Here is a 20,861-nt window from a genome sequence, read left to right as displayed (position 1 = left end):
AACATTTAATGATGTTGGTGATAGACAGGGAGGCCTAGCATGCTGTGATTCATGGGGTCGCAAAGAGTTGGACACGACTGAGCAACTGAACTGAACAACCACCCTTGACGAAAACTACCATCCACCATTGTAATTAAAAGCATGAGCTGAAAACAGGGCCAGTCAGTCCCTCCATCCTACTTCATCTCAGGAAATTCCAAATATAAAAGGTGAGCTTTGCTCCCAGAGGGCTGAGAGTGAGTCCAATAACCGGCTCCTCTGTAGAAACCAGCTAGAAATTGGAACCCCGGCAGCCTCCCCCTCTCCCATCTGGGGAGCACGCAAGACAAGCCCGACGGGAAGGATGGCCACTAATTGCGAGGCGTTTGCACGTCGGGTTCCTTGCAGCGCTGCCCTGACTCACCTGCGCACGTGGCCGCAGGGTGAGGGCTGGGTCATAGTGTTCTATTCCGCTTTGATGGTCAGGGACTGACGCAATCGAGGGGATGTATGCAAGGAGAGGAATGAATCCTAGCCCCGTTTGGGGTACCTTGGGCCCACCGTCCCCCGTTTCCCTCACCACTTCTTAGTCCGTCTCTTGGTTCACGAGTCCCAGTCATGTGGCCTTCTTCTCAGGCAGTGGCAGTATCCTGTGGAGCTCTGCCTTTGAAAGTGTGATGACTGCAGTGGCCACTTCAGAGGGTCCCTTTCCCCCTGGAGCTAACCTGTGAGCTCATCAGACATCCCAGATGGGCGCCACCTGTTGCTATACCTTCCCCACCCGCTCACCCCCTGACACCTAGTCTGTTTCCTGAATCTGACTGTGGTTAGCACACACCCTGAGTTTAAAATGCACTTGCTTAGCTGGCTTAGAATATAGTGCATTATCCTCTTTTCAGGAACATTTATTGGGTACCTGTATGTGTATGGCATTTTAAAAACAAAGTTGAATAATGCAGACCAGCAACTGATCACAGTTGCTGAATTAGTTTCCTTGGAAATAGGTTAGTGGGGAAGAAGATATAAGAATTTAGGCCTGAAAGTGCGTTAGAGGTCATTTAATCCAACCCCTCATTTTGCAGAGGGGAGAGAGGAATCAGGGCAACTTGAATAGGTCTGGGACACAACTTGTCCATGGCAGAACTGTTCCTAGGTATACGTTAACCATGTCCCGCGGTGCACTTTCTGTAGGCATCAGTCAGGGCTACCTCCTTTGCCTTTTAAACAAAGGTGGAAGATCTTAGTTTTATCCTCTAGGAGTGGGAAGCCACAAAAGACGTCAGGAAGCTTACAAAAGAAAATATATATATATAAGTAGGTAACTCTGAAGATAGACACATGAGCACAGCTGGCAGTCCAGAGAGGAGGAGATTTCCATAATCCAAGTAAGAAGTGGTTGGGACCAAGATTATAAAAATTAGAATGGAAGGAAATAGGATGGTATTATGTTGTTGCCGTCTTTGTTGGAATAGTGATATAAAAAGTGAAAGTGAAGTCGTGTCCAACTCTTTGCGACCCCATGGACTGTAGCCTACCAGGCTCCTCCCTCCATGGGATTTTCCAGGCAAGGATACTGGAGTGGGTTACCATTTCCTTCTCCAGGAGATCTCCCCAACCCAGGGATTGAACCCAGGTCTCCCACATTGTAGGCAGACGCTTTACCATCTGAGCCACCAGGGAAGCCATCTTTGTTGGAATAGTGATATAGAAGTGAAGTCGCTCAGTCGTGTCCAACTCTTTGCGACCCCATAGACTGTAGCGTACCAGGCTCCTCTGTCTATGGGATTTTCCAGGCAACAGTACTGGAGTGGATTGCCGTTTCCTTCTCCAGGGGATCTTCCCAACCCAGGGCTCGAACCCAGGTCTCGGCCCCAAATATAAGGACTGTTTGGATTTCCCTAGTGGCTCAGATAGTAAAGAATCTTTCTGCAGTGCACAAGACCAGGTTCAGTCCCTAGGTCTGGAAGATACCCTGGAGAAGGAAATGGCAACCCACTCCAGTATTCTTGGCTGGGGAATCCCATGGACAGAGGAGCCTGGAAGACTACAGTCCATGAGTCACAAAGAGTAGGACACAACTGAGCAACACACACATGCGTGCACACACACATGCGCGTGCGTGTGCACGCACATGCACACACACACACACAAGGACTATTCGGATCACTGCCAAGCCCCTGATCGAGGCGTGGGTTTTGTTTTAACAGACATGGGCCTCTGTCTTCAAAGATGTGTGCAATTTAAAATAGATGACACTGTACACAAAAGATGTTGACAGTACAGGCAAGCAATTGAATGATGGCTTTGTGACTTGAACATATTAATAGCTCGGGGATCACTATTACTCCAACTATCGGGATGTAATGTGAAGTTTCAAATGCCTGCACTACAATATATAAAGGCATCTGTTAGTAATGACAAAAGGCTGACCCCAGAGCATTTCCCTGAAGTCAAAAGAAAAAAAGTGGAATTAGGGCGGGAGGTGGGGAGCGATGAGGGAAAGGGGGTCGAAGTCGGGTTCCCGCTCTTCTGGCTGGGAAAATGCTTTACTGTATACCTAATCGGGCTTCGTACTACACCCGGGCTCTGCGAGAAAGGGCCCGTCCCCTTCCGTTCCGCTCCGTTTTGATCCTGCAGTCAGCTGCAGAGTTATAGATGAAGTGACAAGGATGGTATCTTGATTGCATCCAGCTGCCTGGAGTAAGTCAAGGGCAGAGAGGCCCCGCCTGAGGAGCCGCGCTCGCTGAAGCCTCCAAAGGCGTCTGAGAGCCAGGACACCTCCGATGCTTTCAGAGCGGCGGTGTTCAGCGGTCTGTGACCCAGTGTCACTAAATTAAGTTTCCCCAGAGAGAAGCCTGGTAAGTGGCTTGAGCTCACAGGAAGAGCACTGAAATCAAAACAGCCTTCAACCCTAAAACTGAGCCCGTGTTGTTATTGTTGCTGTCAACTGGGGGCTTGAAAAGAAGAACCCCTTGGGAAGGTGATTTCACCTTCCTCCCCATGGATTAGAGAGCTGTGCTGTGCCTAGTCACTTAGTCGTGTCTGACTCTTGTGACCCCATGGACTGTAGCCCGCCAGCCTCCTCTGTCCATGGGGATTCTCCAGGCAAGAATGCTGGAGTGGGTAGCCTGTCCCTTCCCCAGGGGATCTTCCCAACCCAGGGGTCGAACCCAGGTCTCCTGCATTGCAGGCTGATTCTTTACCATCCAAGCCACCAGGGAAGCCCAGGAATACCGGAGTGGGTAGCCTGTCCCTTCCCCAGGAGATCTTCCCAACCCAGGAATTGAACCGGGGTCTCCTGCATGGCAGGCAGATTCTTACCAACTGAGCTACCAGGGAAGCCCCAGATTAGAGAGTTGACTCAAATACACGTGGGTGGGGGGAGATGGGATTCAGCTTCCATCCAACAGAGGTGCCAACGGAATGGATGCCCCCTGCCCTGCCCCTTCTCCTCTGCCTTGCCCGTCGCTGGTGCTGAGTGCAGTTGCTTGTGCTCGTAGCCCTCCAGAAATCTCTTTCATCCCGTTGAGATGAATTGCTGATGGTGGTTGTGATGTGGCTTGAACAGGCAGGTGCTCAGTGCTAAGCAGAGAAACCTGTCCGTGCACTTTGGGTCTACCCCGGCCTGCAGGGCCAGATAGAAGTTAGGACCCACAGCCTGTGTTGTGGCTCCGTAATAGTATTATATTATTTTAATCTGCTGAAATACAAACCCCAGAGTAGAGAGAACACAGCCGCAGCATTATACATCTGAAGAAGTGTTTGACACGGATTCATTTGTCTGCAGCTATTATGATGACGCCTGTGGCCGATTAGCTCTGTTGATTACAACATGGTGTTCATGAGGCCAAGGCTGTGGGTTGGAGAGGCCTGTTAGGTGAGCTGGTTCCACACAAAGGAAACCTCTTTCTGCCATGCCAGACCACTTTCAAGACCCCAATCAGACATCCTATGAAAGCAGATAAATGATCACAAAGACTGGGCAAGAGAGTGTAATGACTCAGCAAAGGTCCCTTACCCACTCCTGGAAAAGCGGTTTAAAACATGTGCTTTAGCGATGGTGAGTTGTTACTGTGGTCTTCTCACACAAAGGCTATCACATTATTATGAATGATGACTGGTGATCAGTACTGTTGCAGGCCTCCTTTCAGAATGAAGAAGTATACTAGCTCTGGCTGTGAAGAAAACAGGAAGGGGCTTTGGTCCCCTTCTTTCCTGCTCAGCTTTTTCCTGCCGAGGTTTTTCCTGTCTGTCCGTGCCTTCAGCAGGTGTGCGTGGAAGGCTGTCATGCGCTTTGTACTTGGAATGCCACCGTGAACCTCTGTCCTCATGGAGTTTAAACTCTGCGGGAAGAAAAGAGATAATAAAGAAAAGTACACGATAAATAACCAGTGCAGTTTCGTGAAATGGAGGTTTGATAAAGAAAAGCATGGAGTGAGGGGTGTGATGAAGAATGGCTGGTCAGGGGATGGCGTCTACCTTGGATGGGAGGGTCTGGAAAGGCCTCTCAGAGTAGGTGATAGTTAACTAGAGACCTGGCTGATGAGCAGGAACCAGCCTTTTGAAGAGCTGCGGGAACAGCCCATCGGGTAGCAGGTACAGAGGCCTTAAGGTCTAGTCACGGTTGAAAGACAGGGAAACCCGTGGCTTGTCAAGAATGTGGTAAGAGAGAGGCTGGAGGGAGGAAGGCCGTTTAGAACGTGCTGAGGAGTTTGCGTATTATTCTCAGGAGGAAGCCATCTTCTGTTTTATTGGTGGAGCATTTTTTAACGATCTTGTCGGAGGGGATGTTATGGATTGAACATGCCTTAAAAAGGTATTCCCTTTTTTACCTTTCACCAAAAGACTTCCCTAGTGGCTCAGACAGTAAAGCATCTGCCTACACTGTGGGAGATCCGGGTTCAATCCCAGGATGAGGAAGAGCCTCTGGAGAAGGAAATGGCAACCCACTCCAGTACTCTTGCCTAGGAAACCCCATGGACGGAGGAGCTGGGTAGGCTACAGTCCATGGGGTTGCAAAGAGTTGGACACGACTGAGCGACTTCACTTCTTCACTTCAAAAAAGGTATGCTGAAATCCTAATCCTTAGTAACCTTATTGGAAATAGGGTCTTTTCAGAGGTAATCAAGTTAAAGTGAGATTGTTAGGGTGGGCCCTAATCCAGTTTATCTGGAATCCTTATAAAAAGGAGAAATTCGGACACAGAGGCACGCACTCAGAGAAGAAGTCCACGTGAAGACAGAGGTTTGGAGTGGTGTGTCTGCAAGCCAAGGAATGCCGGAGATTTTTAGCCACCCACCAGGAAGGAGCTGGGGGGAGACAGGCAGGACCCTTTCCCTGGGTGAGATGGCCCCACCAGCACTCTGACTTCTAATTTCTAGATGTCTGCTGTTTTAAGCCCACCCACTTTATGTTTTAAAGCAGCCCTGTGCTCAGTTGCTCAGTCATGTCCGACTCTTTGCAACCCCAAGGACTGTAGCCCACCAGGCTCCTCTGTCCATGGAATTTTCCAGGCAAGAATACTGGAGGGGGTTGCCATTTCCTACTTCAGGGGATCTTCCTGACCCAGGAATCAAACCTGCATCTCTTGCGTCTCCTGCATTGGCAGGTGGATTCTTTACCACTGTGCCACCTGAAAGGTGCAGGAGGGCGGGGGTCCTAGCATGCTGACTTTGGGAAAGCAATGGCGCATCCTCCCTGGGGGGGCAAGCCTCTGGTTGTGGTAGCACGTATGACCATATGACTTAGATACATGTGGGTAAATATATAATGAATATATATATAAATTAATAGGATGGCACCCACTGGTTGAATTACCCTGTAAAGCATACCCTGCTCTTCTTTTAGGAATGGTCCTTTTAGGGATGCTCTGTAAATGATGGTTTGGAAGGGCAGGGGTGGGAGCAAACAAGTTGGAAGCCTGTTGCAGTAATCCAGGAATCCACAGTAATCTGGTAATGACAGTGGTTTGAGCTGGGCACAGTGTAACGGAAGCAGTAGGAGGGCGTCAGAAGTAGAGTCAGCAGCACCTGCTAGAGGGCTGGGTGTGGGGAACGAGCAAAGAAGGAGGAAAGGCGGGCTCAAACAACTTACTGAGACAGGAAAGACTGAGAGGATAGCTTTTCCCAGGCTGTGGAATCAAGAGTCATGCTTCGGACATGTTGAGTTTGAGGTGCCTGTTGTTAATCCAGCTGAAGGTATTAAGTAAGTAGTTGGTTGTATCAGAAACATTCAGGGCCAGACCTGCATTTAGAGGTCATCAGAGTCTCAGTTCAGTCCAGTTCAGTCGCTCAGTCGTGTCCAACTCTGCAACCCCATGAATCGCAGCATGCCAGGCCTCCCTGTCCATCTCCAGTTCCCGGAGTTCACTCAAACTCATGTCCATCGAGTTGGTAATGCCATCCAGCCATCTCATCCTCTGTCGTCCCCTTCTCCAGATGGTATTTAAAAAGACTGAAGCTAGATGTTGCTTGTGGGGAGAGTTTAAGAGGGTATAGCTCTCCAGGACTAGGCCCTCGGGAACTCCGCTGTGTAGAGGTCTGGGCGAGGATGAGGACTCAGTGGTGCTGAGCAGAGGCCCCAGGACAGCTGGTAAATTGTCAGTATTCACTAATGGTTAGTAGTTTAAAGGCTAAGGAAATTGTATGGAAATACATGGATGAAAGTATTGGATGTACCCCACCCTTGTATACCAATTCTGTTTAACAAAACTATGTATCAGAGCCTTTCCAAACGTGGAAATCAAATTTTTATTTTCAATATGTTATAGTTCATAAAATCAGGCAATGTCTCTATACCTAAGGCTTCCAAAAGATCATAAAAAATGTCTTTGTGCTCCAGATAGATTTTTTTTTTCTTTTTCAGAAGCAGAGACTTTGTAAGTTTCCACAATCATCAAAATCTACCATAAATCACGGTTTCATTTATGCTTCATTTGTGCGTTCATTAACAGTGGAGCCTATTTCAGTAATCGCCTGTTGAGAGATTATATACCTTGGCGCAGTTCAAGAAGCTATTATTCTACATTACTTGAAATTTCCGAATACAGACCTGAAAGTTTTAGAGGAAATTAGAATGAGCATTTATCTTTGAATACTGGCAGAAGAACTAGCACCTGTTGGATCGAATTTCTTCAGAAGCCCATTCTGCTCTCAGTTCGAGAGGATTTGAATGCAGGGATTCTGTCATTTAAAGAGCTGAGCGTCGTGCTTGCTTATTGTCTGAACTGAGAATTGACTGCTGATGTGTTTCTGTCCTCAGGTCTGGCGAGAATTTCCTGACCGGTTGGTGGGTTACCCGGGTCGCCTGCATCTCTGGGACCACGAGATGAATAAGTGGAAGTATGAGTCTGAGTGGACCAATGAGGTGTCCATGGTGCTCACAGGGGCAGCCTTTTATCACAAGGTCAGGTGGGGACAAGCTTGAAGCAAGTGGGGCTGAACTGACAAACACAAGAGTATGATACTCATTTCATTTCGCCCAAACTAATTTTCGCCAAGTTTAGGAAAAATGTTCTATTCAGAGAGCTTAGAAAGGCCATGTTTTGTGATATTTAAAAAAAAAATAAAGTTATTTTTCTAATTATTAAAGTATAATTGCTCAAATATGGAGCAAATTTATTGTATAAGAAAAATCACTTAAAGTTCTATCGTAGGACTAATGGTAGATAAACTATTGGGTTGGCCAAAAAGCCCATTCATATTTTTCTGTAAATCTTATGGAAAATAATGAATGAACTTTTTAGCCAACGCAGTATTATTATTATTTAGGTGTTTTTTCCAATTTGCCTTTTTTATTTACTGATTCACACATACAGTCATAAATATTCTCATCAACTTTTTTGCATGTATTGTGAGTTTTTTCCTTATGTCATTAACATTTCTTTATAAACAACCTCTACTTAACATAATTGCTAATATACCATTATATTAATATTCCATAGATCATATACAGCTGTTTCTCTGTTACTGGATATTTCAGTTCAGTTCAGTCACTCAGTCGTGTCTGACTCTTTGCGACCCCATGAATCACAGCACGCCAGGCCTCCCTGTCCATCACCAACTCCCGGATATTTAGGTTATATCTAATTTTTTTGCTAGATAATACTTTGTATCAAATGCTTAAATAATGATCAATATTCATTTTCATAACTGCCTATACTTATGATCTTTTGATAGATTCCTAGAAGAATTATGAACATTTTGGGGAGGCTTTGTTATATATATTCGTTGGTTCTCAGTATCGTGTGTGCCAATTTACATTCTCACCAGCAAAATATAAGTATCCTATCATACTCTTTCTTGCATGAAATAAATTTTTAAAAAAATCAAACTGAGCTATTTTGCTAAGTGAAAATTGGTTTTATTGATTTCACTTTGATCACTTGGGGTCTGAAATTCCTTTTGTGTATTTAGCCTTTTGTATTCCTTCTGAGAATTGTTGCTTTATGTTTTTGACTCTTTTTTATTAAAGGGAGAGATTGAAGGGTATACATTGGGCTTTAGAATATTATGTTTGGTGGTGGAGTGCTCCCTGGGAGTGTGCAGCTTAATTAAACAGTAATAACTTGTCAGTTGTCAGCAGTGGCATAAGGAACTGATGTCGGGAGAAAGATGTGTTCAGCCCAGTGCAATTAAGTTGACTTCACTGTATTTATATCAGCTGCTTGTTGTCATCTCAGCATTGCTGCCCTCATATTTTTCAGGGCTCTCGATCCAGAAATGAGTTGTTGTTTTTTTTTCTTAGCAAAGCATAAATAAATATATAAGGTTTATAATTCTTGGGGCTATGATAGACTGCAGATGTATTTCTGTATTATACCACAAATTTCTCTATTAGTTCATACATGTAGGTTATGGTAGTTTTGGAATTGCCTCATTTTTGTTTTTCTTTAACAAAGGACATGTCTGCAATGTCCGTCCACCATCGATATGTCTCTGTTGCTATCTGCAGTCCGTGGGAAGAAGATAAGAAACGGTGGCACACTGTGACTCAGAGGGAAGGGGTCAGTAAAGCTCAGGGTGTAGTGTGTCTCTGAACGATGTTTGTTAAACACATCCGTTCATCGGTCCAAAGGGCCTACACCTTACAGGGACTTCATACTGTGCTTATGTTCCTCTGCTTACAGTAGGTGATTTTTTGAAGAATGACAGTGTTAAAGACGGTTGGTCACCTGACCACAAGCATCCTAATACTCCCCTTGGCCTTTGTATTGATCCAACATTGTGACTCGTCTTATGAGAGAAAGCTTGTCCCCCTGCCATGGCTCAGTTGCTCTTTGTCTATCAGCCACAGGGAACTGCTGTTTGAACGTGTCTCCTCTTTTGTCTCACCTGGCAGTATTTTAATTACCTGTATACCTACAAGATGCCTGGGGACATCAAGAACTGGGTGGATGCTCATATGAACTGTGAAGACATTGCCATGAATTTCCTGGTGGCTAACGTCACAGGGAAAGCTGTCATCAAGGTAGGAGGCATCTGTGGCCAGCTCTGGGGCACATCTTGGGCAGCTTTCTGAGTCTCCAAAGTGTTCATAGCTATAAATGAAGACTTGGAATAGATAAACTTTCAGCTGCCTTTTAGCTTTAAGATTCTCTGATGGATGTTTGACATTGTGAAATTGAAGCTCGGCATATTTTCTTTTGTTATATAAAGTTTCTTAAGGTATAGTTTTTTAACTGCCAGCATCAGAAAGAAAGTCTATAATGGTTAATCTACAAATTGTGTTTGTTTTAAAACTGTAATTTTATTCTCAACAGTGATTTGTAATCTAGTTCTTCTAAAGAATGCAATTATGTCTTTCTTAAGGTAGCTGATTTTTTTTCAATAAATGTTGAGAAGATAGTATACTTTGTACAATTATACCGGTAGTTGTCCTAAACAGTGTTTTAAGACACTGATTTCCAATTTTTAAAAGTACCTTTCCCATAGCATATTAAAAGCGGAGAGTATGTAAAGATCACGTGGGGATCTTTGTTTCTATAATAGATGTCTATTCCTGAAATGTAGGTCTTGCCCAAATCAGGTCCCTAGAAATGTAGAGAGAGTACACTTCTTTCTATCAGTGGAGTCATCTCGACCTGTTTTTCTTTCTGGATTAGAATTCCACATGTGAAAATGGCCAATGCTTCTAGGCCAGAATCCTACACTGGAAGCTTATATTGGAAGCGTGGTATGACATTCCAGAATGATTCCTCATGCTATTAATATTAATTGATGAGAGAAGCCAGATTAAGCCAGTGACTAAGAAAAGAGGAAAAGTCACTGTCCAGACTTGATCCAGTCTTTACGGTATCCCTCTGCTCTTTAAATAGCTCAGTGAACAGCTCACTGCAGGGACAATTAAAGAATATAAATTGCAGAACTAGTTTTATTTATTTATTTTTTTAATTTTTATTTTTCCTTTATTTTGCTTTACAATACTGCATTGGTTTTGCCATACATTGACATGAATCAGCCATGGGTGTGCATGAGTTGCCAATCCTGAACCCCCCTCCCACCTCCCACCCTACATCATCTCTCTGGATCATCCCCGTGCACCAGCCCCAAGCATCCTGTATCCTGCATCGAACATAGACTGGCGATTCATTTCTTACATGATAGTATACATGTTTCAATGCCATTCTCCCAAATCATCCCACCCTCTCCCTCTCCCAGAGTCCAAAAGTCCGTTCTATACATCTGTGTCTGTTTTGCTGTCTCGCATACAGGGTCATCATTACCATCTTTCTAAATTCCATATATATGTGTTAGTATACTGTATTGGTGTTTTTCTCTCTGGCTTGCTTCACACTGTATAATCGGCTCCAGTTTCATCCACCTCATTAGAACTGAAAGAACTCCTCTTATCTCCAGATTCATTTTTTGACATTGTTCAGGACATTCTTTAGCTGTGCCTTCTTACTCTGGACAGTAATTCCTCGAGTCTGTATACTTCTCAGCCGGGTCTCAGTAATCTAGCTTTCTTCCCCGCCCACCCTCAACTGTTTACTTATCTTCACTGGGTTACGGTAGCAGCCTCCCCTGAGTTTGCTAGAAAAATATTCGAAGTTTGAGGTGTGGGGAAGGTGGTGGGGAGAGTCAGGGCAAAGGATTCAGAGGGCAGAGGACCACTGGATTTTTTTCCTGACTCAAAGGGGTTGCAAATAACGTGACGTCTTCAAGAGCACGGTGCCGCCCGTAGCTCTTGCCATTAGCTGGGAGAAGGAGAGAGAGCGCCTGTTGGAACTAAGGTTACGGTGAAAGTTATGGGAAGCTGTATTTCATCGCCCTTATGGCTGCAAGAACAAATGGTGTTTATACAAGGACCTTGGCAGTGAGAAAACAGTCATTAAACAGGAATTAAGGAGCTTGTCATCACCACTTCTTTCCAGTTACAGAAGGCAAAAGCCCTCCAAGCCTCTTTTATTGGGCCCTTGTGAGTTCTGCCGTTGACCGAGCCAGACAGAATTGAATGGAGGAGCGGTGAGGTGTGTGTGTGTGTGTGTGTGTGTGTGTGCACGCGTGTACATGTGGAGAGGGAGCAGGCATCTCAGCTTACAGAACAGAAGCGTGCAGAGTGGTGTCGCAAGCATGGTTTTATTGTCCTTAGCATTGACAGCCGGGTATATTTTTGTGCTCCTCTGGCAGGTAACACCACGAAAGAAATTCAAGTGTCCTGAATGCACAGCCATCGACGGGCTTTCGCTTGACCAGACACACATGGTGGAGAGGTGAGTGGGCCTCTAGACAAAAGTCTGCCCTGGCCTCTGATCCCATTTCCTGCTGTGGGCCTGTTTATGGGACTTTGTTGCAGATATAAGGACAGCAGCTGGTAGCCATAGTCACCTCCTTTTGCACGTGGGAATTGGGTTAGTTCAAGCCCAGGTCACCCAAAGAATTAATTTGGAATGCTACTCACTCAATTTGTAATGGCTGGAAGGGTCTTAAAAATATAGCTGGCCTTAAGCTCCAGAAGCCAGATTCTCCATGTGGACTAAACAGTTAACCGTCCACAGTCATTCAAGTGGAAGTGAGCTAATTCCAAGGAAATCCTGGATTGTTTTTCAGGGTAGTATCTCCGTGTTACAGTAAAAGTTCTATTAGAGAGAATTATTAAACCAAACCCACCAGAGGCCAGATTACCTTTGTGGACACACTAAAGCACCTACCAAAAGCAGAATTGAAAGCACAGCTCTTTACATTTCAGAAAGCGAAGCAGGGCAGCTCTGAAATACCTGCTTTATACTGATTCAGTCACTTAGCCAATAAGCACCCATCTGTGTGGATGTAATACAGGGCCTTGTAGGTGAGTATGAAGGAAGTGGGAGATGTCTGTCTTCCCTCAAGACCGTCTCACTTGTGTCCCAAAGGCCCCAAGCTTCAAATCTCCTGAATCGAACCTAATTCTTCCAAAAGGCAGCCTCTTACATAAGACAGCGAGCTCTGACAACCAATGGCATTTTTGTCAAGGGACCAGAATGCATTCAGAGAATGTTGTGGTAGCTGTCAGGGTGAGATATCTAGCTCAGGTCTCCCTGGGTCTCGTATGCATCTGCGTGCAGCACTCATTTCTGAACCCTATCAGCTGCATCAGGGTCCTTCAAGCCTGGAGGACGTTGTACAGGGGGCTGTTTCAGTTGGCCTGGACCCTTCTATAATGCTTTACTCCTTTTTACGCTTACTTCTTACTCTTACTCTCTAAATAATCTCTTTCATATGTAAATATCTTACCCAAATGACTTTTACCAACTGTCGATATGAAATAATATTGTGACTTTGAAATATCTGTCACTGGTATCAAGTAATCACCTAGTCAAGGACAGTGACATTCCTGACACAGCTCATTTGGAAGAGACCCCAATTATAGTTCTATTAGAGCACATGAAATTGTTACTTAAACCTACGCCCATTCTATGTTGAGAATTTCATAGCATTAAACAGTTAGTTTTTGATTGGGCTGAGTTACATGTTGGGGTTTTATGGTCTAAGAAGAATTGTATTTAGCAAATTTCACCCAATACTGGCCTTAAAGTTCATGTTAAAGCTGAAAAACTGAGATGATAACAAATGCAATGAGAAAGATCTAAGTTGGGTATAATTATTATTAAACACTGAAGAAAGTAACTAAGGGAAGTGTGGAAGCTTCCTCTCGGGAAAAGGGTTTTGAAAATAGAACAGGCGCTGCCCAGATGTTGGTAGGCTTGATTTTATCAGATTTTTATAATTAACAACAGTAGATAAAACACATGTGTATGTGTGTATTGAACCTAGTCCGAAGCTATACGCGATAAGTCAAAGGAAGGCTCAGAATGTTGTAACTGGTCAGAGGAAAGAAAAGTGACTTCTTACTAGGTCAGTTATTATGAATGATTTTGTAAGAGGCGGCACTTGAAGTGAGCCTTCAAAGATGGCTAGGATTCCAGCTCCAGGCAAGAAGAGGAGATCCTCGGCAGGGGAAACCGGATGGCCCAAGGTGCATTTGGCAAGCAGTCAAGATATCCAGTTTTGCTAGAGCAAAACATCCTGGCCCATCAGTGCCAAACTGCTTTTTTCTCTAGGTAAGCCATGGAAAGTTTTTGAATAGGGAAGTAGTTTGATTAGAGTATTGCTTTGAGATTGATTTGGAAGTAGTATGTAGAATGAAATAAAGGTGAGATTGAAGAAAGAAGAACAGTTAGAAGGCTTGGCCTAAGTTAAGTGTGGAGAGAAAGGGTTGAATTAAATTACAAGGTTTTTTTTTTTTTTCCTCCCAAAGGAGAATGTACTAGCATTTGATGTCCAACTGGATAGGTGTGGGGAGGTTATGGAGGAGTTGACTGAGATGGGAAGAATGATAGTACCTTTAATGGTATAAATAATATAATTAAGAGGGATGTGAAGTAGGGGAGGGGAGGACATGAATGTTGTACCTTTCACAGTGTAGTTAATGAGGCCAGGAGATTTTAATGGTGTGTCAAGTTGGAGAGCAATAAGGCAGGTGAGTTTGGGCTCTTACCCTCTGTATATGCAGATACAGATATGGAGCAAGCAGTTGGAAATATGGAACGAGGACTTTAGAAAAAGATTGAAACAAAGATGGAGATTTGGAAGGCATCCACCCAGAGATGACAATTGATTGAAGAAAAGCTATGGGTAGAATCTTGAGAAATTCAGACAGTTAGGAGACAGAGTAGTTGAAAAGAGAGAAGCAGACACTAGAGAGAGGCCAGGAGAGAACCAGGGTCTCCCGTGCCAGCAGTGTTGAGACTTTGGAAAAAGTAATGCCGTAGGGTGATGGGCTGAAGGGCGGTGGCGTGGGAGCTGACAGGGAGGACGCAGAGTCAGTGATGGCAGGCTCCCCTTTTGAGAAATGTGATGGAGACCAGAAGGAAATCAATCTTGAATTAATTAGAAACTGCGAGCAAAACTATTTGGATTAAGGTTAAATGACTGAATTATTAAATAAGACACTTAGGCTGGGGGGGGGGGGAGGGGGATATGATTTAAGCCCTGTTGGGTAGGCCAAGAGATGGAGTTACAGCTGCAGAATTGTTCACTTGTTTTGAAATAGTTCCCTTTGCAGAATCTGCATTTTTGCACAAAACGGTGAAAGGAGCTAACCGCTGTGCACGCTCTGCCCTCGTCTTGAGCTGTGTGCTTCAGCAAGCGTGTTCATTCTTATGTTTGGGGTCTGGGATCAGAAATCTCAGCTGTGGAGGAGAGCGGTTTTACTGCCCTTCCTCCATTTCCAGGTCCTGCTATTAGTTAATTTAAGAAAAAGAAGATTTTGTAACTTCATTTTGCCCAGTAGCTTTACCCATGTCAAGACAGTAGGGCAGGCAAACAATGCTGATTTAAGAAACAACCATTGTATTTTGATTCAGGTCAGTCTTTGTTCAAATTATGAATTAGCCACTTATTAGCTGTCTGACTTAAGGACATTGACTTACCTTATCCTGAACTTCCAATCATTTCATCTCTGAAAATAGATATATTAACTGTCATATTACTGTATCCATTCAGGAATTCAACAAATATTTATTGAGCATTTTTGTATCTGTGGTAGGAAAGTCTGTAGCCCGGGGCCTGGCAAGGTTAGTCTGCTTCCCAATTTCCCCAGCGCTGACCCTCAAGCTCCTTGTTACTTTAGGTAATAGTATGAGTTTGAAAGGGAAACAGAAAGCCATTAGTCTTTTCTCCCTGGCCCTTGCAACACTTTAGAGATAGACATTGGCCGTTCTTAGCCTATCTGTTGGTTAGAAAACCAAGCTAGGGGAACAGTTACTGACGCAGTAGCTGGACCCCCAAGAGAACAACTCAGGTAGACCCCCCAGCAACTAGCCCGACTCGTAATCTACCCTGACTTGTTCCCCACCCCAGGTCCCCTGCCCTGCATGTAACAAAGGTAGGCGACACTGTCGGTACCTGGCAGTCGAGGACTCGTACCGTTCCGCACGGCAGTCGCTTCTCCAGGGCGGGCTGCATGGAGGGAAAGGAGGACTCAGCAGCCTGGGTCAGCCGGGGCAGCTGTCAGCAAGCCGAGCTGGCCTGAGCCCCAGCGGCCTCTCGCCTGTGGCCCGGCCCGGCTGGCCAGTCTAGTCACAGAGGAGATGTTGTCCTTGGTGCTCCCCAGGGGCCCGTAGAGCCACCAGCCCCTGCCAGGAGCCGTGATTCTTCTTTCATCCATGTTCGCTGGCACCCTGTGCTGGGCACGGCTGGGCTTTGCTGGCCAGAGTCCACAAGCAGAATCACTGGAAACTACAAGAACTGACCGTGTTTATAGGCAGAACAACTGTCAAAAGTGAGTCCTTGGGGAGAGTTGACTTAGTCTGCCGCTGTCTTGACCCCGTAATTTAAGGTGAGAAGAGCTGTTGGCCGGTGCTCGCTTCCTGTCATTTTATTAAAACCTCTCTCAGTGTTTTCCCAGTCTCCTATCAGTTTGGAACCTGAGGCTGCAACCTCCTGGGTCTCGAAAGACTGCCAGCAGGAGGGGAGCTCAGTGAGCTGTGGGCCATTGTAGAATGTGATAGAAAGACCCAGGCCTCTTAGTACCAACGCAAGCCTGGGTTTGAACCCAGCTCCACTACCGTCCAGCTCAGGGTCCTTGGGAGAGTCCCTTAGCCTCTCTCAGCCCAAATCTCTCAAACCATACCAACCCTCGGGTGTATGGAGGGGGATAGTTAAAGGAATCGCTGGGTCGTGGATGTAAATTAGCTGCCACTTAATAGGAAATGGCAACCCACTCCAGTACTCTTGCCTGGAGAATTCCAAGGACAGAGGAGCCAGAAGCCTGAAGGGCTACAGTCCATGGGATTGCAAAGAGTCGGACACGACTGTACGACCAACTTTCACTTTTTCAATAGGTGCTTAACAATTGTTAACTTCCAGCTTCTCTCTTTGGACCCTAGAAGGATGATGATAAATAAATGTGTCTCATCTCTTGGTGAAGACTTCAGCCTCAGCAGCCAGAATGTGTGGGCTTGGCTCTGCCCGCTCCGGTTGTTTGGCTTTGGTCCTGTCTCTGAGTCTCCCTGCGGTGTGCCTCTGTCTTCCTAGTGTGCCGTGGGAAGCATAGGAGGCCTGCCTCATGAGGTTGTTGTGAGGGGAGACACAAGTAACCTAGTACGTGCCAAGCACTTTGAACACAGCCCGGAACATGGAATAAGTGACAGCCGCTGTTGCTTTGTGGCTGTGGGCGCAGTGATGTTATTAGCTGGGAGAGCTCACAATGAGATGGTAACACCTTCTGACCAGCAGAATAAGCGCAAGAAAAGAATTGATAATAACTGGCTTCTTTATTAATTGGTTTTTTGCTGAAGCTCAAAGGCCTCAAATAAAAGCTGTGGACTGAAATAGCTTGAAGCAAGGCTTACAGTCTCTCTGAGGACAGAAGAGCCTTGCAGTCTGTGTCTTGAAATTTGGCCCTTCCCTGGGAACCGGTTCAGGTGCCGTGGGCCTGACTGAGGAGAGAGAATACTGACCTCACTGAAATCCATCCTTGAGGTCCCCTCAGCTTCAAAAGCGGTTTTTGCGGGCTCATTTCCCGCTTTGGTCTGACGCCGAAATGTCCTCATCACCCGCTGTCACACTCAGTTGGCCTGATTGACCAGTGCCCTTTCCTGCCCGTGTGTCTGAGCTGCTCCCCTCTGAGGGGGCTGCTCACGGGGTGGGGGTAAGGGGCCGCACCCTCCCCTCACCCAGCGGTGCTAAGGTGCTTGTTGCTGCTGATTCTAACACGAGAGCAGCTACCATTATGAAAGCTGTCCAGTGTGAACCTCAGCTCTCACAGAGGAGCTTATGGAAGTGGACTGATAATTCCCAGAGATTGCCACTCGCAGCCCTCGATAGATGTTGGTTGAATGCCTGAAGTGTTGTTTGAAATTGAGGTTCATGGCCCCCGTTGTCTCCTCTGCCTTCCATTGCCCCACGTGTAAGAGCCTTCCTTTTCCCTTTTAAGCTCAAGTGAGCTGAAGCCAAGATCCAGCGCTTTGCCTCCTCCCTTTGCCTTCTCTTCAGCTGGCAGGGATGGGGTTAAGGCTTGTTGGCAACTAATCCACCTTGGTTAGAGGCCTGCTTGTAAGGAGCTGGAGGAATGACTGGAATTTGAGGGGGAGGGGAACGATACTCTGACCTCTGCAGGCCCATGGCCTTCGAACAGCTCAAACAGCTCAAACAGCATCCCTGGTTCCCTTTCTCCCGCTGAATTAATAGAGTACCCCCAGATCACTTTGTTCCTCCAAAGCCTCCCAGCCGTGGGAAGAACCTGGGAGCGTGCTGGGGACCCTTGCGTTTCTCTGGCCAGTGTTGAATACGATGTATTTTTGCTCTCAGCTCTCAGCCTCTTGAACGTTTTCTTTGTTCCCCACCCCTGTCCCTCTGCCCCACTGCCCTCCCCAAACCCCCTAGGTCCGAGTGCATCAACAAGTTTGCTTCCGTCTTTGGGACAATGCCTCTTAAGGTGGTGGAGCACCGAGCCGACCCCGTCCTATACAAGGACGACTTCCCTGAGAAGCTGAAGAGCTTCCCCAACATCGGCAGCTTGTGAAGCAGGCCACTGGCAGAGGTCTCAACACGGATGCGGACGGAGGGAGGGAGCTCAGCCCCCAGCCCTCTGACTCCCGGGTCTCAGAGTAGAAGACTGGCATCTCCTCACCTGAAGAGCAGAGGCCCCAGGAGGACACCTGAGCACCTCTGGCGTCCTCCGATGCTCTTAATGTGTTCTTTCTGAAAACTCTAGGTGGAAGCCTGTGGCAGGCTCCAGGGGAAGGCCAGATTAGGCTTTCTTTGTTTCCAGCTCCAGTACAATGATCTGAGAGGAACCGTCCCTGGCTCTAAGACTGCTGAGAAACCTCCAGCCCGTTTCAGATCTGTGATATCATGTAAGAGCTACCTGACGGTCACTGTTTGTTATTTCAAATCAGTGAGTTCTTCAAAGGAAGAGCCACGCCCAGAATTTGGTACACAATCCAAGCATCTTAGTGGCATTTGACGCCTTGGGAGCACCAGCTGCTGAGCTGGGACCTATAAATTCCATGAAACTCTTTGGTTTGGCTTTTGGATATGATTAAAGTTATTTTTTATTCTGTTTCGTACTACGTCTTAAATATTGACTATAGAACTTTGTGCGCATGTACCTTGCACCTTCTGACCTCAGCTCCAGCCTCCTTCCCAGGTCTGGGAAGATAGTCGGCCAGGAGGGCGTGTCTGGTGCCATGCCTATCCAGCAAAGAGCTTCCAACTACAAACATTCTTAGTGTCCCCAAACCTACAAAGGAGTCTCTGTGCTTGCTGATTAGATCTAGATACTCTTGGGGAAAAACAGAGGGCCTCTCATAGCCATACGCTGAGTCGCTCTGCTGGTACCATGCTGTAAAATTGAGCGAGTTGTGACCCTCACCCCAAGGGGATGCCAAAATTTCGCTCATTCTTTTGGTATAAACCTAACGTTAGCCAGGGAGGCTCTGGCTAATGTTAAATGCTGCTATAACAACTGCTTTGCAATAGTTGCCGGTATATTTAAATCATTACATTTGAGCATTTAGTAATACTGCACATGTGTGAATTATACCTCTTTAAGCTCAGTTGATGAACAAATCTACTCTGGCAAATGTTAGATGTTAAGGATTCGAAACAGATTTATCCGACTCTAATATTAAGATTAGCCACAGTTTGGGCTTTAGCCATAACATATGTCCCCAGAACACAAAATACATAACAATTTGCTTGGAATATGGATATAATTACTGAAACTAGTTGTGTGCCCAGTCCAAGTCACTAAACCACCACTCATTGTTCTGTTGAGTGACGCAGAGGTGAGCTGGCCTCATGCTGGTGTTTTCAGCCTTGCAGTTTTAGAAGAATCACTTCAGATGTGTTCATGGACTTTGAGAGACCAAAACTTTGAGAAGTCGCACAACTGAAAGTGGAAACCTTGAGTCTGATCTTTCATATTTAGGCCTGGTGGGATGGCAGGCTGTTCTTGGCAGAAGGGATAAGATAGCATCTCCAGGTCATTCATTTTGCAGTTGCAGACACTGGAGCAGTGATTCATTCACGTGCTGCAGCTGCGAACACCGATGCTTAATCAATCCTTTTGATTTGAATAATTATATCCTAGTCAGCAAGGGGAGATGGGAAGGCATTTTGGCCTCATGGTACTGGGGGTGATATGTATGATAGAAAGCAAGAGAAAGGGGTTTTCTCTTGTCACCCAGATACCAGTAGCTGACACAGCGAGTACCTCTGATCTTTCCAGGGGTTCCCTGGTTTGGGGCAAGTGGAAGGGGAGGAGGACCTCACGTTTAAATTCTAGCTAAAATCTAAGAGCTGTGCTGATGTTGTCTGCTGTGCAGTGCGTGTTGGCGCACACCCTCAGCGTGTATTAGTAGTGCTGTGCTCCTTTCAGACGACCGGCCGCCCTGCATTCGTGGCTGACTCTAAGCCAGCTGCCCCTCTCAAAAGGGCCCTCTTTCCTCCTTCTCCTCCCCGCCCTCCTTCTCTCCCTCTCTCTTTATTATTCCTTTGATTCTGGAAGAGAAATGCTTCAGTAGCAGGTCTTTGGGACCCCAAGGGGACGAGCCAGTGGACCTTTATCACCTTCTGAGAAGACATTGGTCTTCTAAGGGCATTAAAACTCCATTTCAGGTACCCGACTACTCCCAGAAATATTGGGGTTAGATTTTTGTACCATAGCATACAATTTTTTTTCTATTATTATTATAGAATAAATATTACATCCTAGGCACTGGAAGCGGAGAAGACAGTGGCAACCCACTCCAGTACTCTTGCCTGGGAAATCCCATGGATGGAAGAGCCTGGTAGGCTACAGTCCATGGGGTTGGGAAGAGTCGGACACGACTGAGCGACTTCACTTTCACTTTTCACTTTCACGCACTGGAGAAGGAAATGGCAACACACTCCATTATTCTTGCCTGGAGAGTCCCAGGGATGGGAGCCTGGTGGGCCGCCGTCTGTGGGGTCACACAGAGTCGGACACGACTGATGTGACTTAGGAGCAGGCACTGGAAGCAAACCTCAAAGCTTCTGTCTAGGAAAAGAGAGAGGGTGCAGGTCACAGGGAAAAATTCAGGACAGGAGTATAGCAAGTGCTCATGATTCATGGGTTCAGAGGGGACGAGGAGCCCCACCCCGTCCTGGGTGGGTGTATTTCTGAGCTGCTCACCAGTAAGCCTCACTCATAAGCTTGGGCCGGGATCATCTGCCCTTGGGATGCCATAGGTTCTGGTTTCAGAAGCGGAACAATAATGCTAATTAAAATGTCATGTTCTGGCCTACAACAGACAACAGCTGGTTTTAGATTAAGAAATCTTTTTTAAGGAATTGCATCGTACTGGCCTGCACCAACGATGAACCTGAGCTGGCCCTGGCCTTGCCCCAGATGTGTGTACCAAGCCACTCGCC

At 46.2% G+C, this 20,861-nt stretch overlaps 1 protein-coding gene across 2 annotated transcripts in view; it reads left to right on the top strand.

Annotated features, from left to right (window-relative positions):
• EXT2 (exostosin glycosyltransferase 2) overlaps positions 1-18,532 on the top strand; it is a 142,023-nt gene extending 123,491 nt beyond the window's left edge. The window contains exons 11-14 of one of the 2 annotated variants that reach the window (XM_018059215.1): positions 7,240-7,383; positions 9,319-9,447; positions 11,610-11,692; positions 17,847-18,532. In XM_018059215.1, the coding sequence (XP_017914704.1) occupies positions 7,240-7,383; positions 9,319-9,447; positions 11,610-11,692; positions 17,847-17,985 (495 nt within the window). In that variant the 3' untranslated portion in view covers positions 17,986-18,532. Of the gene's footprint in view, positions 1-7,239; positions 7,384-8,156; positions 8,984-9,318; positions 9,448-11,609; positions 11,693-17,846 lie in introns of those variants that run through there. The other variant, XR_001919203.1, reaches the window with a different exon arrangement.

Source organism: Capra hircus, chromosome 15 (genome assembly GCF_001704415.2).
Source record: "Capra hircus breed San Clemente chromosome 15, ASM170441v1, whole genome shotgun sequence".
Classification (NCBI taxonomy): domain Eukaryota; kingdom Metazoa; phylum Chordata; class Mammalia; order Artiodactyla; family Bovidae; genus Capra; species Capra hircus.
This window is presented reverse-complemented; position numbering and strand designations above follow the sequence as displayed.